We start from the raw sequence: 24,633 nt of genomic DNA, 5'->3' as shown, positions 1-24,633 counted from the left end.
CGGTAAATCAGCACTTTTACCGTCCTCGATTTTGCGGGGCGGAATTGCGGGTTTTTCCAAATCGCTTCAGTCACTCTACCGTCCTCAAAAGTGCAAATACATAAACTCGCTATTGTTGAGAATCGAGAAGAATGTGGAACTATAGGAACCTTTATTAAAAGTCTAATAAAAAAATAGGTTGTGACTCTTGACCATGACCATGACGAGTGGTCGAACTTTAAATGAATGAAAGCAATTATTACCTCGTAAAGAAGGTACAGTGATGACGCAGTCGGGAGTTCACTGCAAGCTCCATAACGGTCAATTGTTGTGTGCTTTTTACCGATCATTTGATGTAAGAATTTAGTGGATAAATTATGTCGCTCGTATACTGGTAAAGCTGTGAATTTTCTGGAAGGATAGAAAAAAAGAATAGATAGTTTGTAAATTAGCAAAGTTGCATTTGAGAAAAAAGTTCTAATTTGTTTAGAATGCTACTGAAAAGAATAATATATCGCCTAGCAAACATACGCAAATTGGGGCAATTCTCCCCTAACGAAGATTTTTAATTAATTAAAAAAAGCAATTTTCGAAAAAAAACGACTTTGCAAGTTTAAATTTACTTCATTTGGTGGGTTTTATGCTTCCTTCTGAAAACAGATCTCAAATATATCATCATTGTTTAGACGGAATTCTTAAGTTGATCTATAAGGCATTGTGATTACGCGTATCACGTCTTATTGATGAAGAAAAAATAACAAAGGATCTGCTTTCCAAAGTAACAAATCTAATGGTGACATACATTAGTACAGCATTTATTTTCTCTTTCATCTTGCCAGAATTCTTTTTCAAGTCTTCTTCTTTTCCATTTGCAGTAGTGAAGACCCCATTGAAACATTGAGATAGTTCGTTCTTGATTTCTTTCAGCTTCTTTAAGAATTCTTGGCGGCGTCCACCGAAACCAAACAGAAGTACCTGTTGATATAAAGAAAACCAAAGGTTATTAGAACCCGAATTTTATGTGTATTAATGAGTTTTAGGAGTGCGACTCTAGCCTGAAATATCTCTAGTAAAAAAAGCCACAGTCAAAGATTCAAAAAAACATCCACAAACATTCTACAGAATCAATCAGACCCTTGGTTTGTAATTTAATAGCTAACACAGTAGATTTGAGTCGTTTATAATCTGTGTAATACAGTAATGTGGGTTCTATACAATTATACGATTATTGTTACGGAATAATACTAGTTTGTATTAAGTACAGTTTGTCCCATTTTTGTCTGGATTAGCCGACTTGCATACTAGACTTCTAACACAGTGACAAATTGACATAATGACACAAGATTATTAGACATTTTGCAGGTAAAAATACTTGCGAAACCCTTATAAATAAAAAAAGATAGATAGATGTCTCTATAATTTACCATTCTTTGGTTGTTATCATGCGAGTCTTTATTGATGCTTGGGTGAGGGAAATGGAGGACGTAGAACAAATGAACACCAGCACGGTGTTCTTTCTTCGCAGTATCTGCATCTTCTTCTGATGGATGGCTGGATGAACTGTTCTCTGTGAAATCCATGCTGAATAGAGGTAGTGCTGAGATGTAAAAGAGCGTAAAGTGAGATCAATAAAGGCTTACTCAAATTACTGAAAATGATCTTTCCTAACACCATTACACCTCTTTTTGGAAAGTATTACCCCTGTTGCGAGTACCTCACCATAAAACAATAATTGTAATAGTGGTGAGTTATACTTAGAAGATTTTCGGAAAAAAAGAAGCCTTACAAGTGATTTTTGAAGTAAATTTTACTTTTCACTGCTTCAACATCTACGAAAGTTTAAAGTCACGCCAATTCTAATGTTTAGTGTCCTAAAACCATACAATGAGTTGAATTCTAATGTTTAGAGCTTGAAACCAGATATATCATATTCATTTACAAACTGGATAGGCTAACTACAGATCTACCGTGATAGTGTTTAACAATAATGTCGAATATTGTCCGCCATGTTGTTTTCTGTTAACATTAGATTTCCCAACGTTCGAATTTCAAAATATTGGAGTCCCGCTGTGTACAAACCGAAATAGAAAAACAACATGGCGGACCAATCAGCTCAAAAGCTGGACACACTTGCGTTATTATAGGAAGTCCGATCCAATCAAGTAGCTATAGATCAGTGCCCGAAAACCAAGAAAGAAAAAAAACTCAACAAGGTTCTGACAATTGTCACCCACCATTATCATCACCACCAAGGATGAATTCAGATGCGAATTCACCCGATTGATAGTCATGGTCTGATGATGTCTTGCCAGTACTTTCTTTCTTGTTGTTTGATTTTCCCTGGTAATAAAAGAAGAAGTTTTAATTGGACTTTCGATCAACGATTTTAGAAAACGTATTTGCAGTACGGTTATACCAGTCTATTTTAAAAGTTAGGGGGCTCAATTAACAGAAAATGTTATATATTGATGAACTATAAGCTTTAATAGACTTTATTATTCCCTTCCGATGTGAGGGAAAGCAGAGATGAAGATTTGGTACAGTTTACTCTCGCTAATTCGAACTCGAAAGGGGAATCTTATTTTTTCGAGTAACAGAGAGATTCAAATTATAGAAAGTATTTTAAGAGGGTTTCTCCTTGAAGGGGACTAGGAATAATTTCTAATTAAAGAAAGATTCGCAGAATAGAAGTTCGAATAAGCGAAAGTTTACTGTCGTTTCAAATTTTTGATAACAGTATTGGAGGAGGTCATAATATTGGCATCAAAAACTAGCCAACTCACTACTGAATGGTAATAGTTATCAAAAGGCGCTCGAAAATTAATGGTTAAAGGCTAAAGAGCCTTCTTATTGGAGCTTAATGGTACCTTAGCCTTCTTATTGGAGCTGGTAGATCCAGAACTAGAGGATACGTTTCCACCAGCACCATCATCAGTGGAAGGGAACATAAAATCCAACTTCTTGAGGACAGATGATGAAAGATCGTTCCTTGCAATCAACGTGCATAAATATTGATCATGACTGAATGTATTACTATTGATAAGTTCACCGAAAAAGATAATCAGTGATTGGAATTGTGCATCTTGGTTGACGTCAATTGATTCTATGAAAAAATATTTTCGAAAGGTTATAATATAAACATCGATCACCAACTAAATATTTTTACTAAATTTGTTAAACTAGCCGGTACCCGGCGTCGCACGCCGGTTTAGCTGTTTGCTGAACGCATTTAAAGTCCTTTGAGATGTTGGGAAGGTGGCTTAAACACGATGAAATCAAAATTAAAGGGAAGAATTCTCTTCAAAGTTTGACTCTATCCCTCCCGGGTGACGTATCTTTTAACCATATTTTGAAAAATGATCAGAAAACAGAAAGGGGTCATTCCCAAATTACACCATACCGGCGATCAGCGACGTCTGAGACGGCTCTGCAATTAGATTTTTTTTCTCGCTTCGCTCGCGTTATATTTGCCGTAGTTCTTGATGTTTAGGAAAACTTTGATGTCAAGATAAGCGGAGTGAAATAATAGACATGACACGCGATTCGTGGAAAAAAAGGTAGCCCGGGGGAGGGGGTATTTAGGCAAGAGAAGGGTATGGGTATGGGTATGTGCCGGCCTTAAGGGTGCCTTTTTTGAAACATGGCAGTTTGAAAGATCGGAAAATCAAACTTCAGGACTTCAGTCCCACTAAGAATTGGAAAAATAGGAAAATTTCAACTTTTTGCCCCCAGAAAGATAGAAATTTGGCCAAATTAGTTCCAAAAAGTGATTTAAAATTCTCGTCAGCTCGCAACCATAGTCCCCCCGGAAGGCAGGTAGGACACGCAGACAAAAAAGCGTGATAGATAGCGCAATTTTATGTTGCTTTTTATAAAATAACTTCGTCATAACTTCAATAATTTTTCAAATTCAACAATGACTTAGATTGGTCGTGTTCAGACCAAGGTTTAAAGTAATTAAGTCTACATGTTTCTTTTATATTCCTTTTTGTATTTAACTGCAGACTCCTCATAATAAAAAGGAATCACCCTCTGGTTTAAAAAAAAAGTTTTTACGATATTATCACAGTTTTCTGAATAGACGAAATCAGAGTTTGCAAGTGAAAAGCATGCTCCTTTTGTGAATTATGAAAGGAGAACGTGAAATTTATGACTTAGAGACACTCGGAGCGTCTCTAGCAATTTAGGCAGCTAATGGGCTTTTAATGAGAATATCATGGATCGAAGTATGAAGATTCCAATACTCCGCAACAAAACTGTTTGCGATCTCCTCTATCAAAAACGAAGCCTCACTCAAACATCCAAAAGGGGATTCCTTTTTCCTCTCTTATGTAATCCATCTAAAAGATGAAATAGCAATTAAGTCGTTGCATTTCTTAATTCCCATATCAACTTAGTACTACTTACGCCTTAATGCTTAAACTTAAACTTTCATGTCTGAACACGACCTTTTACAGCAAAATAATTATCGACATAAATGTTTAAAGGTCCCTTTTTACGAAGAAAGAATTCTAATTTTTACCGCCTTTTGAATGTACTTGTTATGTGATTCTTGTCTTTAACAGATTCTGTTTAAAAGATTTCTTTTGTTTTGAAAAGAATTCGTCTCAAATCAAATAAGGTCGTTAATTACATTCGAAAACATAAAACAAAAGAAAAGAATGAAAAAAAAAGAAAAAGTCTAATCTATCAATCAAAACAAAGTCTTTTTAAAACGGCGCGAATCTGATTTAACACATTTGTGGAGCAAGAACAAAATAAAAGTCATCTTTTGGAAGAACAAAAACATTGCGTGCGAAAACGAAAGTAGCACAGACAGAAAGAAAGAAAGACGACAAAACGACATACAGACCACCACTATTAATATATAGATGTGAAACAACGCTTTTCGTCTGAGAGATAGTTACAAGCCAAATCGTTAAAAATTGAAACAATAGCAGGGATAACAGAAACGAATTTTTTGTAAACCTCCCAATTAGGAGTGCGAAGAAACCATTCATATCATTTTATGACTTTTGAAGATATTCCTTTTTTTTCAAATAGCTTCTAATTTCTTTTAGAATTTTGAATACAAAAGTAAGATCGTGAATTAGCACTGATCGTATTGAAATTATTCGATTTTACTAAAAAGATATATAGTGGAGTATCCATAACAAAAACACGTGGAAAGCAAACTTCCCAGACTTCCACAAAAGATCCTACGTATCCTGAGAGTTAGTCCCGACTATTAAGGAAATTTCGCGTTATTGAGATTGGTTTATAAGGCATTGGTAATATCGGAGGAACCAGACATGTGATTTATGGTTAAGGTTAATCATCTCCACTGTATAATTATTACAAGATTCAAATAATACCTGGTGTCGGTGCTGCTTCGTCAAGGAATTGAAAAAGAAGCTGTTGAAAAGGATAGTTTGATGTCATCTCAACCTCCTCCTCCGTCATAGACTCACCAGATTGCTGGAACAGGAAATGAAGAATGTTTTTTCAATCTGTTTTAGAAAATATTCTTTTTATGGGCTTCTTTAAAGTATATGGTGGTTAAGTATATATCTTCAATATGTGACTGGGAAAGGGGTCTAACCATACAATTGTCGTAATACAAGAATTAACAACAATCATATCCTGAAAGCCAAAAAGGGGTCTCTCTTTTGTATATAATTTCATCAATTAATAATCGCTTTTTGGGTGCATTTTCAGCCGATGTAGATATAGCTCTAAATTCCAAACAAGATTGTCAGATCCTCTATTAAGTCATGACCCTTAGAGTATCAAAATCTGCTGAGAGATAAAAAAATCCTTACCAATTCAAGAAGATATTTGTTTCTCTTTTTGATGACATCCGCACAAACTATTGCTCTATGTTGACCATGCCGTTTCCTTGATGTCGCCCATTGACAAAGTAGTAAAATACTTTGCTTGTCTATTGCTACTTGTTCCTGAAGTTTTGAAATAGAAAAAGTTATTGTATCAGTTTGAAACAAAACATATATGGTATACGTGACTTGTTTTCTGATTTTTTCACATCTATTTTTTTATTTCAAAACTTTTTATGAAATGATCTTGTATTCTGAATTTCATTCAAAAAGAGCAACTAGATCAAAAGTTAAAATTTGGTACGTGGCTCCAGTCCCTCCAGCTCCCTAAAAGTCGTATATAAAAAGGGGTGACTTGTCTCTTAACTTTTTGTAATAATTCAATATAGAAATCACATAGACAATATGAGAATAAACACCTTCTAAAATGATGCTAATGTGCCAAGAAAATGGAAACAAAACAAACTTACATCATAATCAGAAACATTTTTATCCTTGAAAATCAAATCGTAAATGACGTCACTTTTGAACTTTCCATCACATTTTGTGAAGTCCATTTGATCCAAAAAGTCCAATAGGAAATAATTCTCATCAGCTGAAAGTTAAAATCAAAAACTCGATTTTAGAAAGTGAATTTTTACAATTATTGCTGATGATAACGTTAACTTTCACTTAACGTTCAACTTTATCAGAGAGTCATGTTTGCTTAACACGTTGCCTGGAAGTGTTGGAGATTCGAACAAAGTCCATTGTGGTGCAAGTCTGTGAACGGATTTTTCACACTACCGATTGGCAGATGCTTTTTTTTTGAGAAACAAAGAGAGGGAATTTTCCTTCTCGTTTTGTACCTTTCTTGGTACTTTGATTTTCAGGACAAAGCCATCTATTTTCCACCGCAATACTTCTTTGGCGGATTTCCATCTCTTTCTCTTTGAGTGCGTTCATAATCTGAAATTACACAGTGCAAATTGATTATAAATCTACATGTCATTGTAGTATGTAACCACACCATTGCATTGGCAAGAATAACAGCCAAAGTGAAAACATTAAAAGAAAAAGAGTGCAAAATATAGAGTACAATGTGGAGTAAAATAATATAGATCGTCAGTCACACTCTCGTAGGGACGCTAATAGTTTGCGAGATTAAAGATTTAAAGAAAGTTCGATGTTGCTTTCCTTTAGCTCTTTTTTGTAGAATGTGTTAATCTAATTTCGAAAAGAGCAAAAAAGGAAAATGAGAGTTAAGTCCATCGTGTGAGTAGTTTGTAATCAGATGATAACTCCTTAAATTTGAAAAGTGTACTCGTGAAATATTTGTTTAGAATTATTTTCATCATTTTGAATTAATTGCACTTGTTACCACATTATCATAAATTAAACTAAAAGACGTAGGCGCACCTCTTCAGAATCGTTTTTATCTGCTTCATCTTCATTGGAGCCAATGATTAACTCACTGGGTGGACATGGTAATTTGTCTAATGGTGAGCCCAAAACTTGATTCTTGTTTGGGTCATTACTAGATGCATTAACCTTGGTGATGCTCCAGATGAGAGCTGCTGGACAACGCAATGTGATCGCTTGCACGATACCCGACAAAATGGTGACCAGAGATGCATGCTGTTGACATTCTTTAAACTCTGTAAACATCGGCTGTAATGGGCTGTAATGAAAAATAAAGTGGAATCCAAAAAATCATTTAGAAAAACCGTTTTTTCGCAGTTGGGAATGTAAAATTTTTTGCATGGATTAAAGCAAATCATCCGGGCCTTGGCCCGACCACATTTTTTCAAAGTAAAAAGAATATTTTACTAATCAAGCCAAATTTTGTTTAATAACGATGAAACAAACCTGTTTTAGGCAATCTAAAAGGGCTAAAATTCAAAAATTTTCGCCCGTCGGCGCCAACCATAGTGGCGCCTACTTCGTCAGTATATCATGGCCCTATCACTTTCAAAGTGGAGCCGCGGCCTCTGATTGAAAGATTACACTAAATTAGTTGGCACTTTCACATGGTTTACTAAAGATTATTGCGATCAACTCTTTTACGATTCACTTACAAGGAACGTTCTGTGTTTAATTTGAGATCATTTTCAGCTTCCTCCTTTTGCATGCTTTCTGCTGACGCATTCAAAGCGTTCAACTTCTTAATAGCATTGTTTGCAAGAGATCTTGATAATATTTGACTTTGAAGAATTGAGTCCAAATGCTATGAAAAAAGAAAAGTATTGAATTTGGTATTGTAATTGAAGCACAAAGGGGTTGCAGTGAAAGATATTTGGAAAGTTCCAGCTGTTTAGCTTAGATTTCCTGCCTGGTAGTGTCCAAAAAGGTATGCTTTTAGAATTAAGATAAAAAATTTCTATCTTATTAAAGACCATAAAAACAATGCTTACTGATCCAACTGAATCGAGAGGAAAGATAAGTACCTGCAACACTAAAGGTAAAACATGTTTCAGAAGAGCTTCATCATGGTTGAATTTTTGTTTGTCAATCAAATCAATGATTTGTGCCAGGAACTCATGTTTGTCAAGAAGAATTTGCTGAAAAATATTTGAAAGAAAAAACATTTCATTAATGAAGTGTATCTTTTGAAAAACTTTGACAAAAAAAAACTTAAAAGGTTGAAAAATAGTTTGAAGAAAAAAATGTGGTTTATTCTATTTCGAAACAATTTGATGTTGAATTCAATGTAAGAAAAACACATCATTTTGTTTTAATAGCGTTGAAGGAATGAATCAAGAAAAATTAACAGATTAAAACATATCTAAAAAATTTCCAGCGACATTTATCTGAAAGGTTTCATTACTCGCATTAAACATTCTGTCAACTGAACAGCATAGTTCCAATAAGAGGTAGCATTTTCTATTTCCATGGGTGATCTTTGGTTCAAACTTGTGTATGGTCTTCCGTAATATTCTGATAATTTCAGTAACTGCTCCCGCATGAACTTTAAAAAAGTGTTGGTCCATTCTGTACAAGAAAAGAAACAATCAATTACAAGGATTTTCAGTGTTAGGTTTTTTGGTTGAAAATTGATCTGGAAAGGTGAAAACAAGTCTAATTTTAAAGTTTTTTGAATATCTCAGAAGGGAAAAATGAAAGTAATAAGTGGTTCAGAATAAAAAAAACTAAAAAATGAAATATCCTCAAAGACTGAAATTTTAAAAGCATCTATATTTCAAAAAGAATTATTACTTCAGAATAATCCAAATTTTTTGAAAATAACAAAGTACCACTGTGAGAGTCGAAGCTCTGTCTCTTCTTGGTTTTACTTTCAGCAATGCTACTTTGATATGCTGCATTGATCATCTGAAAAATTAAGATAAAAATTATTATCTATTATGCCTGAGGAGTGGCAGTCTATAGAATACAATATCAATTGTTTTCAACCTGTGAAGATTTAAAATGTGTGGGAATGAAAAAAAAAAGTTGCCATACATTACAATATGGCAAGCAAGGCAACGAATATACTTTTTATGCAGAAGCATTTTATATCTTTTTTTTCTATATAATTCGAAAAAAAAAGTATTTGAGCTTAAACTAAACCACTAACCTTTCAAATCCAAGAATAAATTCAACAGTAAAATTAATTAATAAGTTATTTTGAAAGGTAAACTTGAATCAGTGTACAACAAAAGGTTGAAGAGCGCTTAGGAGGGCTTAGTGGATAAAAATTTATGTTGAGGGTCTGAAGTTTGTTGAACAAAAGATGTCTTGCATGAAAGCAAATCATCCCTCACAAAGGTAGTACCTTTAGAAACCACGTTGCCCTGTATAGGGAAACATTATTTGATGCCAGGCAAGTTGGGATTTCTTCTTTTTTGTTGAAAAACGGGATCTGAATAACAATGAATTTGAAACATTGAATAAAAAGAAGCATAGTTGTAGTGAGTTTAAATTTCATTAGTAAATTTCTTAATAGCCAAGAATGTGGACAGGATGTCGCTTTTCCAAAAAAATGCCTGTCAGAGTTAAATAGATTGAAAACTTATTTCTGTAAATGAAACACTTTTTATGGAAATATATAAATTAGATACCTTCTTTCCTAGTTGACTCAAAGGTTTATTACTTGCCAAATCTTGCATCCATTTGGTAACCTGACCCTTTGATTTCCCTGTAACCTGAAGATTATGTGGTACTAGAAAAGTATGCCTAAGAAATTATAAAGGTATTGAAAAATCGCTAGAGGTCCATTCATCAGGTTTGCAGCAATGGCATAAATCAATGCTTCTTTAGAAAGATCATAAACAGAGCTTTTGCCTGAAAGTCATAAAGGGCTAAGTAAGGGTTGGCAGTTTGAATGACTTTTCGTTGAGGTTGGAAAAAAATACCATTCTGAAAGGACATCGAGAATGTGAGTTAAGGAAATACTTTACACAACATAAGCGCTCAAATACAACTACAGAGATTTCTTGATGACTTACATGCCAAAATGTTTCTTTCACGTTGACTTGAACTTTCTTCTTGTTATCTTGTAAGGTATTGACTTTTTGTTTCTGGTACAATATTTTGTTAAACTGGTTGACATACTATAAAAATTAAAAGCAGGAAGAATTAAGAAAATATATTCAGTTATTGGTGATGATTAAATTGACTCATTTCAAGTGGGTTTGATCAAATGTTCGTTCAGTGTTGCTTCAGCTTAAAAATTACTATTTTTTGGTAAGACAAGGAGCAATTTGAAAATATCCAATATCCGACTGTATTTCAAGCTTAATTTAAATCAATTAAGATAAAAAGGAACTAAAACAATTAAAAATGGTTCATATTTAAACAAACATAAATTATACTAAATACAATTATTTTTTTGCGTTTTTTGGTTAAAAATGTTTTTTCATTTTCTAAGATTTGAAAAATCAGGGTAGCCATTAATTGCAAAAGGTTGGAAATATATTTTTGACAAACCTTAGACAGATGGATTGAAAATGCAGTATCTCTTGCTGTACCATACTAAAATGTAAAAAAATTCAATTCATAATCAAGAAAATATTTCTTGAATTCAAAGATATACTTTGTTAGATGGATGGCCTTCATCAAACACGATTCATAAATTGACAACCAATACAAAATCAGTTTGAAAAATTAAAGAGACGTGAAAATTTCTTCAATTCAAAAGGAAATTATATACCTCATTGTTAACAGCTGGCTTGTAATTGAATCCTCTTTTAACATTTGCCTCACTCAAATCATCCTGGAATATGAAGAAAAATCTCAAACTGAAAATCTTGACCAAAACGATGAGAAAGTAACTATTTTATGATTTTCAGGAGTTGTTTTTTTTAGTATAAAAGTATAAACTTTAATATATATTTCAAACATATATCTATGAGGATAGTCATAATTATGTTTGAGACTAAGACAATTTTGAAATAAAACTGAAAGTTAAAAGTTAGGCATAGTTAGTTTTACAATTCTTTTTCATATTGAAACCTTTTGATCATTTTTATTGCCAACTTGACATCTGACTCTTTCTTTAAATCACTTACTCATCATTTTCTTAAAAATCAGCAAAATTTTGCTCTTTTATTCTTTAGTTAAACCCATTGGCAAAAGAAATTTTAAGTTTTCAAAATCTATTTTGAATCACTATTTTGAGCCTTAATTTTAAAAAGTTGAAACTGGCAAGTTAATTCAGTGGTACAGTATACAATAGTTCTTGATACAAACTAAAAATGTAGAAGAGCTTAAAATAAAACATATCGCATTTGGAGTTTGAAAAATGCTGATTTAAAACCAGCAACAGCCTAGAAAATGTGTATAAGGTCGTTGTGTTCCCCAAGTCGGACGACGTGCATTTTTAATTTTTTTCTAGCCTCAGAAATAATTTTTCTTTTTCAGTGGTGGTTGGAAATTCTGATGAAAATCCATGTACTTCTGCAAAATGCATCGGAAATTCCACTATTTTTTGCCTTTTTTAATTCAATTGCCTTGGAAATTCATACATTTTCTTCTCTCTCCTTAGAAATTTCAAATTTTGGTGAAAAATTTTACAGACATTATATATATTCTGTAATGGCCCAGTATAATCAGGTGAAATTCCCAGGAAAAGTACCTATTTTATTAAAGTTTGTTCATCAAAAAAGTTCTGCTAAAAAAGCAGGCAAAATAAAATTGTTTATTTCCCTTTCATCATAAGCTGGCTAGTTTTAAACACGGGTCACGGGGCACGAGTTACAGGGCATGGGGTACGGCTCACGCGGCACGGGGCATGGGGCATACAATTTACAGACCGGAAAAAATATAACGATATCATGACGTATAATTCATAACACGTACTACATAACACATATAATAGTACTAATACTACTAAAAAAATATTGTCAAAATCATGAAATATAAGGCCTCTGAACCAATTTACAGCAAAATGTTTTTTCATACTCAATAGGATGCTGATCATGTGACTGGATATAGATTGATATGTTTTAAAACGATTAAATGCTGCAAGATAGTGGTTTTAGAGATATGAGTATAATTACGTCATTTTTATTAAAAATTCATAATGGTAGGTGGAAAATATTAACACATTTATAAAATACCATCATTTCTACGTTATTATCCATTAAAATTATATTCATACTCAAGGTGATGGAGGGGATATAATGAGATATGATTTAACAATAGCCGTACTATCATTTTCTTGAGAAAGGCCGCTTTTCAGGCGATGGGAATTGTAATATGTATATTACTTTACGTATAACATATAACATGCATATAACACTAAAAGTGTATTATTGATAATATAAGCTTATTGTATGTATGTAATATGTTGCGATGTTTTCTGGTCTGCATTATACACGACGCAAACTTCGAAAGCACGTGGAAAGCACGTGGTTAGGTTTTAACATTTTAAATAGTCATACGTGGATAAAATACCTTGAGATTGATTTTTTCGATAATTTTTAGTGTTTTTAAAACATTTTCTGTTTGAACTAATTTGATCTGAGCTGCCCCGTCACCCCGTGCTGTGACCCGTGCCCCGTAACCTGTGCCAGGACCCTGCGGACTTAACGAACACCGGACACGCGAAAGTCTGGTGTAAAATGAGATTTTTTTTTACCACCGGACAATTTCTACACCGGACTTAAGGAAGTCAGATGTCCGGTGTGTCGGAGAAGGATATTTTTTCCCACTGGACAATCAAAACACCGGACAAGACCAGTCCGGTGCGTCCGGTGTTTCTTAATTTTTTGTTTCATAAATGTCTGACGTCCAAAATTCCCTGTATGCAACACCGAACTGACACCGGACTTATTGCGTCCGGTGTAGCGAAAGGATACTTTTTGCCACCCGACAAATACACCGGACAGTCCGGTGCGTCGACAGAGTCCTCCCTGTGCCCTGTGACCTGGACCTGTGCCCTGTGACCCGGACCCGTGACACGTGACCCGTGTTTCAAACTAGCCGCTCATAAGCTGGCATCAACAGTTCTTAGATAGAAAATCTAATTGGAATATAAATTGGGCCATTCCAGAAAATTTTTGTTACCCCCCGTCGAACGACGTGCATTTTTTAATTTTTTCTAGCCTCGGAAATAATTTTTCTTTTCCAGTGGTGGTCGGCAATTCCGATAAAAATCCATGTATATACTTTTGCAATATGGATCGGAAATTCCACTCTTTTTTGCCTTTTTTAATTCAATTAATTGCCTTGGAAATTCATACATTTTCTTCTCTCACCTTTCAACTTTTGCCCTCGGAAATCCTGTGTTGTCCGCCCCCCTGTTACAGACAAATTCTGGAAAGGCCCATTACTGATACAATACCTCTTCCTGTTTTTGGGACTGTGGATAAAGATCAGGAATTCCAAGTTTTTGTCTTTTCAATGGACGACTGTGAACATCCATCAGTGTTGTGGCCATTTTTCTCTTGGAATGAATTCATTAAGAGCAAATCTTCTTTGTAGTAAAACAAAATACTGAACGAATATATTAGAAAAAGCTAAAAAATTCCATTTTTGCAGGTGATGAAAATGTGTCTTGTCTGTCTGTATGTCTGGCGTCCTCAGTCCTGGAGAACGATTTTGCTTTTACGCCCGTCACAAAAATAGGCGCAGCGGCGATAGGATAGCCTGATCTCCGATTATCTGATATTCCGATGGCGTATTGGCGGCCGCCCACGCTAAAGCTCTAAAGGAGCGGGCCAATATACCATCGGAGAGAAATAGTAGTCATCCATTGATGTGCCGACATAAGTTTAGCCCTCATTTTCGGGGCCGTGCTGAACGCTCAAAAATTGTTTCTTTGAGATCTGGCGCCTCAAAAAGACCATCAAATCACTGTCGTTAGTTACCACGTCATGAGTATGTCGGCAAAAATTACAAACAACATGGCTGATGTAATTTTCAAAAAATGTGTGCTGTTATGGTTGTTTTTGGTTTCTTTTGATGGATTTTTTTGTAGTTTAACTGTACTTGTCACTCCCTGAATATTATTTTTAGTATCCAGTGTAATTTCTGTATGTGCACCAACCCAAAAAATGTGTTTCTACCACAGAAAAGTTGATAATCATAACTTTTGTTTTTGTTTGTTTTGATGGCTGATTTTTTCTGCACTTTCTCAAATTTTATACCATTCAAAGACCAAAGAAACTAAAGCAGGTATGTTCCTATGGGCTTAGGCTTTTATCATTAACTTTCATGTTGTTATCTATCTTAGGCCGTCCTCCAAATATAACTGTTGTCCACTGGACTGGTGACAGGCCGACAACCGACAAACCGACTTCAGTTAGAACTGAAGTTCTTTGGATAAAATCTTTATTAAACTTCACAAAAGTGTTCATTGAGGGTTAGTATTCATTTTCTATAGCTTTAGTTTTTCTTTTAGTGTTAGTATAGATGCTGATTATGACTTTTCTCTTCTTTCAGGCTTTTTTGTGTACAATGTTATTTCTATTTTGTTTTTGCTTCTGTGATCAGTTTAAAGAAGGAAAAATACTTATTTGAGTATTTCTACATGCCCTCCTTGTGAAAAGAATGATAATATTTTGCATGATTCCTTCTCCAAAAAGTTTTGTATTTGAATTTATTTCGTGAAACCTTTTGAAGTTTTTTCTGACCCAAATTTTGTCGGCCATGACACCTTCCCTGTCCAAATTGCACTCGGACCCATTTTTCTAGAAAATTACGCGGTCAGGCGAAATTCCGTAATGTATTTCTTCCAGATGTTGAAAATTTTCCCGACCTTCAGAGCTTTAGCGTGTCGGAAGAAAATTTCTACATCGGGTGCCAGATAAGATCTCCGAACACCTTCTCTATTTAGAAAGCAGCATCTATAGTCATTTTAAAATTTTTCAGATTGAAAATGAGATTGAGGTAGACTAGGTTAGTAAGGAAATTCTTTTACTTGATTGGTCAAGTAGGCGATTTATTACGTCATACAACAATAGTAATAAAAACTCGTGATTTTAAAAGATTTCATTCTACAAAAACTTTCGAGGAAAGAGAAGCCAGTGAATTTTAAAGAAAAATATACTAGCTGGAAAGCAAACATAAATCTTTAAACAAAAAGATTTTATTTTCTTGCTCAGTCTGTTCAAACGTTAAATTATTATAAACATGGCTATCGTAACGTCTTGCACTAAAGGTTTATTCCTTATCTTCAACTTTGTTTTTTGGGTAAGATTCATTTTTATATTCATTCGCCTATTTTTGAGTGATCTTTTGAGCCTGATGCTATATGTCCCATATTAATTAGGATAGGTATTTTGTGAAACAAAAAAATGGTCTAACTATTAGGTAGTGAGCCATTAGCCTGTTAGCATCAAATTCTATCAAATAGAATTGGACAATAGGGACATGCCACTGCACTGGATGGAGTTTGCTGACACGCCCAACACCGGACGCAAAATGAGAAAAACCAGACAGGTTCTTGAATCAATCCGGTGCATCCGGTGGTGCGCAATAAAACACTAAAGAATTCCTATTTCTATTTCTGCAATCCAAAGCTCCTGAAAGAAGATAGTTGGACAGAAATTCTTTGAACTTCTTCACATATATGTGCATAAATTCATTATGGAATTACTTTCGCAAATATTTACCTCCAACAACTGCTCTAACTTGGGAGTACCGTAAGTTGGTCTAATCCCTCGTCTAATTTCGACACCCTTCTTTAGAGACAGGAATAAATATGAAAGCTTGAATCACTGATTGAAAAAGGATTATTCCTCTCTGACCACTAAGCAAAGAAAAACATTTTTAACCTTTCTATCAATTTCAGGTGATAAAAAGGGTGTTGGAATCAGAGAAGGGATGTCGACATTAGGCCAAGTTACGGTATATATCTGACAAAACATGGGATGGCAATTCGGCCACCATTTCACCGAACCTCCAAAGTCATTTGATTTGAGTTTATGAATGGCGTATTAAAAAATACACAATTTCTCTTTCGCACCGAGTAGCCTTTTAAATCGAAATATGAAAAAAATCTGTAGTGGAACGCAAAACGATGGAGTGTTTGACGTCACTTGCGCAGCAAGTTACACTCTTTATTTGTTAATCCCATATCGGGCGATGGGCAGTTAGGTGGCGGGCGTTCTCTAATTATCTAAATCGGCATCCGGTCATTTTGAATGAAAACCAACATGACAGAAAGTATAAGTTATCAAAACAAATTTGTTGTCAATGAGACTTAAAAGAAAGTGAAAATACAGGCCAGATATCAACCAGTCCCATGTTTCGACCAATCGTCCCAAGTTAGAGCAGTTGGCAGTAATAAAGATTGTTATAAAAATTTAAAAGGTTAAGCCTTTACAAATATTTATCGGCAATCCAAAAAATATCTGCAGTCTGATTGGTTGAAAAGAGTACAATATATCTTGTATTTTACATGTAAAGATATAAATTGACGAAAAGATGGTGTTACATTGTAGCAATAGAGATAATCTAACATCACTCTGCTACAAAAGTGCCCTGTGCTTTTTTCCAACACAAAAAAAAAAGTGCATTTTTTGTGTCACCGATAAACAACTTATCAGACATTTTCTCGTATAATATGGCAATATTTCACCCGTCCCAGATTTTTTCCGTATATTGTATGCAAAAATCTAGAAACTCTGTGGTCTATTGAATAAATAATTACAATGCTAATTTATCCGATTTGTACTAGCCAGTCAGGACTTCCTTTCACTTTTTTGCACATAGGTGCCCGACGGTCTCTAGCTATATATTTTGGTTTTGATTTCAAGCAAAAGTCTTCACAACATGATGTAGGGCAATGGGATGATTGTTGATAAATATAAAAATTAAATTAAAAGAAAATCCCGATCATTGTATTCAGCACTAAAAAAAACCCTTTTCAATGTTGAGTTTATTCTACCTTAGATCATAATTGTTACCTTTCTAGATTTATTAGCGTTAAAATACAGTAAATTTTCATGAAAAATATTTTGTGATGGCCGTACACCCAATCACATCTATGGTTATTTTCTATCTAAAATAAATAATATCAAAAGACTAAGGAAGCCCTGACTGGTTACTGGCTGAGGTCTTGAGATGAAGCGAGGCTAAACATTATTCTGTCAATAACAAACTACATTAAAATTGTAACTGCCTTAGTTTGAATTGATGTGTGACATAATTAAGTCTCCTGTGAGTTGATAAATTTGAAAAAAATTGTTGGAAGGGTAATTTTTAAAAAGTTTTAATAGTCTAATCAAGAATTTTGTTGTTGCTGAGTTCTCTTTAATAAGATTAATATTGGCTTTAGTTTGACAAAGATGTTTTATTTTCAGGTATTATAGACAATTCCACTATATGGCTGTATGTAGCAATAAAAGGGAAAACAGCACCGTTTTGATGTTTTCAATTTTTGAAGTTGATATTAGATAGCTAGAATATTTTTGAACAACCAATGAAATTTTGATATGTGTAAAATCATTGGTTTTCAAAGCACAAAAAAAAGAGTTTCGATTCATCATTTAATAATCACTTCTCTCTCAGTTGGAACAAAATAGAAACCCATCTAATAAAGGAATATATATAAAAGGAACTTGTTACAATACAGATTTTTTATTAAAAAATTAGAAAGGAAGAAAAGAGATACCTTGGGATATTAATTTATGATGGCTTGATAGGATGTTTAATCTGTTTTCTCTCCTCCTTTAATCATTTTTCTCAAAAGTTTTCTCAATATTAGAGAATTGTTTTGAATATTATTTTGAAGGATGCTCACAAAAGAAAATCTAAACAGCATGAATAGTCCCTTTTGTATATACCCTTTATCTGAACTAACTTCTTCCCTTTTAGATTTTAGTTATAATGCAAAAATAGGAATTTCTCTTATGCATTGATTATGGTCCTTTCAGAACTAATTTGTTTGTTATGATAAAATTCAATGATAACCTTTTGCTATGTCTGATTGAGACTCTGACATTATCATTTTAAAAGAATGCAAACCTTATTATGGGAAATAAGGAAATGAAAATCTCATTATGAGAAACTTTTCTCTCAAAGTTTACTACTAATGACGTATTAAAAAATGAAGAATTTTGGTAAACCAATATTTATAAAATGGCTTTTGAAAACTAATATTATTCGATCTATTTAGCACATAAAATAAAGCCAAATTAAAGGAAATCCTAAAATGAAATGATATTGACTAAGCTACAGCATTGATGAATATTGATTTTCCTGTCATTTCCAAGTACGCACCAGAACTTTAATCTTGTGATGTCCTCAAATGCATTAATAAGCAATGTAATAATGTGATTGAATTTCAAATCCAAGAAAAAATACTTAAAGCCTTTCTCATTCTTACTTTTCATCACCTTTTTTCGACATTTTATTTTCAGTTAACTGGTCTTGGTTTATTAGTCCTTGGTATCTTGTCTAAATATGCGTTCAGCTACATGCTCAAGTTGTCATCTGACATCAACTATAATTTGGCTCCTTACATCATGATTGGATGTGGTGTGTTCATTGTGTTAGTGGGCTTCATCGGCTGTTGGGCTGCTGTTAAAGAACATGGTTGGGCCCTCAAATTGGTAAGAGAAATCATTATTTGACAAAGCACAAGGCAAAATTCTAAGCATTTCACCCACTGGCTGTTTTTTGAGACCCCCCCATGATACATGGAAAGAAATGCTACAAGTTTTCTGGCTTATAACGGCCACAGTGTTTGGAATTTTCACTGAGTTTCAAAGGATGATAATTTTTTGCTTTTCTTTTTATAGTATATGTTTGTGCTGGTCATCTTGGTAGTAGTCGAAATTGCAGGTGGAATCACTGGATATGTCATGAGAAATAAGGTATTGTATAAAGTATTGTAATGTTTGGAGGCTTAATTCTTATACTTTAATGGGATAAACTTTCGCGGGGATTAAATTTCGCAGATTTCGCGGGTTTGGGTGTCCCAATGGAAATTTACAAGGGCCTCACCCGCGAAACATTTCTAAACAAAACTCAAAATATGTCAAACAAATACTATTTGAATGTTTACTGGCATCGAAGAAGCGCTAATAATGTGTATTTCAACAACCAAAATGCATGATTTGACAGTAAAAGTCTCAAAATGATAAAAATATTGCCACCCAATAGTGCCACCCGCGAAATTAGGACCGCGCGAAATTTTTGAATTTCGCGGATAGGCCCAACCGCGAAATTTAATCCCCGCGAAAGTTTATCCCATTAAAGTAGTAAATAGGGGAATTGTCTCAATTTAGAAGTTGAACTTTTTAAAGACTATCTATTTATGACCTTGCCAAAAAAACGAACTATAACAGAGCCTTTAATATTATTGCTTCACATAATTTCAGAAATATATTGTTTTGAATTGATTATGTTATAACACATCATGTTCTTTAATTCGGAAAGGGGTCTTGTTATATTGATTGTATCGCTTTACCTCTTATGTAATTGTTTGTAAGAGGCCCTTGATGAGATGAGTGGATTTTAGCTGCAGAAAAATAGACTGGCAGAATATCAACCTTTGAACTTGATTACACGTTGCCCTAGTTTGGATCCTTTTGACCTCAGTGTTTATTTAAAACAGTGTTATTTATTACTGAAGGGCCTTTTTTAAACAAGCCTTGACAACCAAGTTATTGGCTTATTTGTTTGCCTTTCTTTTGACAATTTGGTGTTTAGGTGTTTTAATAACCATATTTTAAAAGCAAATAGACATAAGATATAATAAATTACTGAGTAACACGATTCATGGCTCAGTGTATACAATCGATTATTGTGCTTATAAAAAAGATAATAGACATAAGAATTAATTGAAAGCTGAGTATGCAAACAGATAAAATCACAAATATAAAGCAACAAAGTTAATGATTACTTTGACATTAATCCATTTTAATGCCCTTCCGCCTAATCATTCTTATTCGTCATGCCCTACCATCATAACACACGTATTCGGCATAAAAAAATACGAAATGCGGTCAAGCCTCTAATTTTAGGTCACCATGAAGAATTTTACAAAATGTGCGTTTGGGAAAACTTGGGAACTAAAATGCCTCATTTTCCCGAATAAAAGCGGTCAGTTTTCAATTGTTTGTATAAAAATGATCTCGATAACCATAATTTACGTAACAACGTGTTGATTGCGACGACTCACTTTTTTCGAGGGTTTGCAACGATCAGTTGCCCAAAAAGAGATTTTTAAGTATTGATAGTTTTTTTTTCGAATTCTAGCATTTTTTATTTAATATCTTATAGCTGTCTAATGGATTGAAGTCTGGTTTGGATAATGCTGTCAAGAATTATTATCAAGACGAAGATTTAAAGGTACAGTCCTTTTCATGTAAAAACAGCAGAAAGATTTCTCTTCGCTTGTTGTCTTGCTAGAATTTTCCCTTAACCTTAAAAACTTAAAGAAAACTTTGGGGCAGATTGGAGTATTCAAAAACGGTCGGATTTGGCTGAAATTTGGCACACTTTTTCTTTGAGCTAATATCTGGGGTGTTTTTCATTTTTCAAACATTTTGATTTTTTGGGCCCAGAGACGAGTTTTTTAGCCAAAACGAGGCTTAAACTTTGAGGCAGCCTGGAGACTTCAAAAATGGTCGGATTTGGCTTGGGTGAATATCTGGAGGTAGTTTTTTCACTTTTCGAAAATATTTGTTTGGGGCCTTGGTACTGATCTTCTGGTTTGCTTTGCTACAATCAGGCTACTGAAGTTGAGCCCAGTGCGTTGCGCACGTTCGTCGGTTATAGTTACAGCTAACAATACACTTTGTGCTCAAGCTGACCTTGCTTTAGTCAAGGAACTTCAGTTCTTTTTCCACAGTCCTTATTACTAAGCCGAACTTTAAAGACCTATTTTTGCTATAACAAACAGGAAGCAATGGACAAAGTTCAAGGATCTGTCATCAAGTGCTGCGGTGAAAACGGATACAAAGATTACGTCACAGCGAGCGGTAACGCCACTGTTGGAAATGCCACCGTTGGAAATGCCACCACTGTCACTCACTACAAAGTTCCAAAATCATGTTGTAAAGATGGGGTTACTGATGGATGCAAGTATGATCAAGTGATTACTGATACTACAACTGATACTGGATTTTATACTGATGTACGTGGACTCTTGTTTCTTGATTATTTACCCTTTGATCTCTTTTTTTATTCTTGCGTTGATTTTTTAAATACACTAAAATGGGAGTGTTATATGATGATTGATCTACTATGTTTTTAACTTCTGAACTTCAACTTCAGCAGTCTAAAATCTTTGCAAATTCTAACGTGCTTTAAAACGGAAAATAACACGGATTTAAGTCACCAAAAAAAGAGAGAGAAAGAGGCCAAGTAGCGTAAAAAATATAACATGATGATAGTTTATGTCTTGTAAATGGGCCTTGGTATTAGTGTCTACTTTTACTCAATATTGGCTTCTTTTATGTAAATTACAGAAAAAACAAAAAAACAATGTTATAATATAATTTGAAGCCATTTTTTAAAAGTTCAAATTTTAAAAAGAATAAAGTGAAATATTTTGAGCAATGGGTTTTTAAAGTTTTTTCAAGGGACCTGTGTATCTGTAGTAAAGCAGGGTTTATTTTATACTATACCTGACCCCTAACATTTTTACTTGTTTTACATAGGGATGTTACAGCGAGCTCTTAACAAAGACCAAGAAGAACTTTTTGATCGTCGGTGGATGCGCCCTTGGTATTGCTGTTTTCCAAGTAAGCGAAATTCATATCTCTGAACACACTTGTCACGGATATTTTCAAGAGGCTCCCAGTCACCTTTCAAATCACGCAATCGAATCACACAAAAAGAATTTCCAAATCACCTTATCACGAGTTAAATTTCCTTTCTATCACGATCACGTTGATCACCTTCGTTCCTCCGTTCACGCAATCGCACACTTTAAAATCTAAATCACGAAATTACCAAAGCCGCTGGGGGGGCTCTTTCAAAAATCTAGACCGACCAAAATACCTAATGCAGTAAATATGAGTTTGAATCTAATGCCTGTATTCATATCAATCAGATTGGGTCTGAGTAGGCTAGGGTGAAATTACGTCGATATCTACGCACCTGTGAACGTATCTACGCCGCAATGACTTCAGATATTTGACGTGTCTTGGCCCTCTGATAATCAAACCCAGGTTTTTTGACGCTTTAGGGTTCTGTGGTGGGTGTATTTACGAATATGAATTTGTTCTAAAAAAAATGTATTCCCTTTAGGAGGGCTTTACCTCTTGAGCTTCCGATGAGATTTATCATTTTCAAATCTAAAGAACTGAAAACGACTTTAGTTGAGAGTGGAGAGTGAAAAACTGCTGCCTCTCCATACTTGCAGCCTCTTTCTAGCCTCGTGAAAATTAAAAGTTGAGCAGGAAATAGTCTAGCAAGCTAGACGACTAATTCAGACATGAAATAAAGAAAAAAGTAATGGGGGAATAAATTTTAGTCTATACTTTAGTTTATACAAACTAAATTCCGTAACAATAATCGTATTATCATATAATGCCTATACTACTGTATTACACGCATTATAAATGATTCCAGTCTATACAGGAAACGGAAATATTTACGATCTGATGTATCGCTGCTAGGAAACAGTTTGTCTTAACTAAAGCGATATCATTCTCTATGGAAAAATGGAAAAAATCGCATTGCCTGAAATGAAAATCAAGTTTTTTAAAGTGTCTCTTCGACACTTTAAAAACATAAGGCATCTTTCCCAAAAGTGTTTTCATATTTTTTATGATTTTCTTCCTCCTTTAGATTCTTGGTATCTTATGCGCATGGGCATTGACAAGACAATTCAATAGCGATAGCTACCAACAAATGTAGATTCTGAAATCTCATAGCTGCAAAGGAAACTCATAGGGCTCATAGAGATGGTTAGAATATCTTTTGAGTATTTCTCATCAGCTTCTAGTCTGTGTACCCTCTTCTTGTTTCTCTTTTCCATTTTCTATTTGCACGCTCCATTTTATTTTGGTTTAATTCTTCTGTGGGAAGGGAGAAATACTGATAATCTTGTAGAAAGCTCTCTCAAGATATAGAATTTCAATCTTGAAACGTGAACTTGTAGATTGTAGGAATTGTAAAAGTCTTTTGTTTTGAATCTTTGAATGCTTAGTCTTGCTATTTTTATTTTGACAAAAATTACCATATCTTATTTGAAATTTTCAATAATTGTAGAAATTAGATTTTCGACATTATTTAGGTGTGTTTGTTGTTGACGAATTTTATGTGGATACTAAATGGTTGCTATTCTATATTTTTAACATTTGGGAATTATCAGTTTTGTTCAAAAAAATAATATCTTTGCGAATATGTACAACAAGAGTTTTGAGGATAACTCCTACCCACTTATAGCTTTATATAAACCTTATAAAAAGGTAGTTTTTCAATCCCGGCCAAGCGGTAATGGTAGCACTACTCAATAGCGGTGTTATGCATCTACTTTTTCCTCGGACACTTGTGATGCCGCTTACGTTTCATGTTAGGCAAAGATTTGATACTGCTTGGCTTCTTTGCGGGTACAACTCCGATCAACGTGTTCTTAACTCTCAGACTCAGTCGTAGGAAATCTTATCAGATTATTCGCATAAATTTTAATTTTTTGCCTTTTTTTTTTTTACTTGTCAGATATTTTGTTAGGGGATAGTTATACTTATGTTTTGATTTAAAGAAAATTAATTTATATGATTCATTATCATGCGATATCAGTTTACTTGTATATTTTCTATAGCCACCCTAGAACGTTTTAGGCTCGAAATTGAAAAGGTTTTCAGCTCCAAAGAGCCACTCTTCGCTACTGATTTAATTTTTGAGATTTTAGATATTTCCTGATTCCGATGGTTCCTATTTCCATAATATTATCGAAACAGAAGTAATGTTTTTAACTGAAACTTTCTTTGAGACGATAGATGTTATGTTCGAATTTTAATTCCTTTTTCCATGTTTTGGACTTACAAAATATAAGTAGTATGTTATAAAGTTTACCTGAACCTTTTTCATAAAATTCTGCAAATCCGAAGGCAAATAAACCCACCAATTATTTTTTTGACTTTTAGTTATTTGCTAGTTAGATGACTTTTTTGGAAATTATATGACCAAAGGCTTAGCTTAAGGGAACTAACTTGAGGACTGCAAACAGATTCAAAGCACCATTGATAATTGAGGTAATGAAAATTGCAGCATTAAGTGTTCAATGAAAAGAAGACTAGACACCGCACGATCAACTCGTTTCAGTCTCCTTTCAATTATGCAACGTCAATCATCAGGTCAATGACATTGCCAATCAGGGCTGATCACAGTTTCAATGAGGATTTCCATTATACAGTCTCCATTACTCGAACGTCCAGCAGGTGGGGAAGGAAGCCGTTCGAGTTATATGGAGACTCGTGTATATCATGAAAATGAAACACGATCTCAGCAATACTAA

At 34.1% G+C, this 24,633-nt stretch overlaps 2 protein-coding genes across 2 annotated transcripts in view; one reads left to right on the top strand and one right to left on the bottom strand.

The window, feature by feature from the left end:
• Nucleotides 1-13,820, bottom strand: part of LOC136811686 (mediator of RNA polymerase II transcription subunit 12-like) — a 29,869-nt gene extending 16,049 nt beyond the window's left edge. The window contains exons 1-20 of the mRNA XM_067068314.1: nt 13,555-13,820; nt 10,921-10,983; nt 10,698-10,742; nt 10,217-10,321; nt 9,830-9,913; nt 9,544-9,630; nt 9,026-9,101; nt 8,599-8,762; nt 8,219-8,332; nt 7,850-7,998; nt 7,191-7,452; nt 6,641-6,740; nt 6,263-6,387; nt 5,781-5,915; nt 5,334-5,436; nt 2,847-3,082; nt 2,214-2,319; nt 1,404-1,576; nt 782-954; nt 243-390 (exon numbers count right to left, since the gene is read on the bottom strand). Of these exons, the coding sequence (XP_066924415.1) occupies nt 243-390; nt 782-954; nt 1,404-1,576; nt 2,214-2,319; nt 2,847-3,082; nt 5,334-5,436; nt 5,781-5,915; nt 6,263-6,387; nt 6,641-6,740; nt 7,191-7,452; nt 7,850-7,998; nt 8,219-8,332; nt 8,599-8,762; nt 9,026-9,101; nt 9,544-9,630; nt 9,830-9,913; nt 10,217-10,321; nt 10,698-10,742; nt 10,921-10,983; nt 13,555-13,650 (2,544 nt within the window). The 5' untranslated portion in view covers nt 13,651-13,820. The remainder of the gene's footprint in view (nt 1-242; nt 391-781; nt 955-1,403; nt 1,577-2,213; nt 2,320-2,846; nt 3,083-5,333; nt 5,437-5,780; nt 5,916-6,262; nt 6,388-6,640; nt 6,741-7,190; nt 7,453-7,849; nt 7,999-8,218; nt 8,333-8,598; nt 8,763-9,025; nt 9,102-9,543; nt 9,631-9,829; nt 9,914-10,216; nt 10,322-10,697; nt 10,743-10,920; nt 10,984-13,554) is intronic.
• A 1,385-nt stretch (nt 13,821-15,205) lies between these two features.
• LOC136811685 (tetraspanin-6-like) lies at nt 15,206-23,898 on the top strand. The gene is made up of 7 exons (XM_067068313.1): nt 15,206-15,404; nt 18,578-18,769; nt 18,959-19,033; nt 20,445-20,513; nt 21,067-21,300; nt 21,827-21,910; nt 22,962-23,898. The coding sequence occupies exons 1-7, from the start codon at nt 15,345-15,347 to the stop codon at nt 23,028-23,030; spliced, it is 783 nt and encodes a 260-aa protein (XP_066924414.1). The 5' UTR covers nt 15,206-15,344; the 3' UTR covers nt 23,031-23,898.
• Nucleotides 23,899-24,633: the final 735 nt, after the last annotated feature.

Source organism: Clytia hemisphaerica, unplaced genomic scaffold (assembly GCF_902728285.1).
Source record: "Clytia hemisphaerica strain Z4C2 unplaced genomic scaffold, Clytia hemisphaerica genome assembly, whole genome shotgun sequence".
NCBI classification, from domain to species: domain Eukaryota; kingdom Metazoa; phylum Cnidaria; class Hydrozoa; order Leptothecata; family Clytiidae; genus Clytia; species Clytia hemisphaerica.
Note: the sequence above shows the minus strand (reverse complement) of the source record. Positions and strands in the feature narration are given on the sequence as shown.

Coding starts and splice junctions, on each gene's coding strand:
- LOC136811685 (XM_067068313.1), top strand. CDS start 15,345: ATGGCTATCGTAACGTCTTGCACTAAAGGTTTATTCCTTATCTTCAAC. Junction 18,770..18,958: donor ATGGTTGGGCCCTCAAATTG/GTAAGAGAAATC, acceptor TTCTTTTTATAG/TATATGTTTGTGCTGGTCAT. Junction 21,911..22,961: donor TTGGTATTGCTGTTTTCCAA/GTAAGCGAAATT, acceptor TTCCTCCTTTAG/ATTCTTGGTATCTTATGCGC.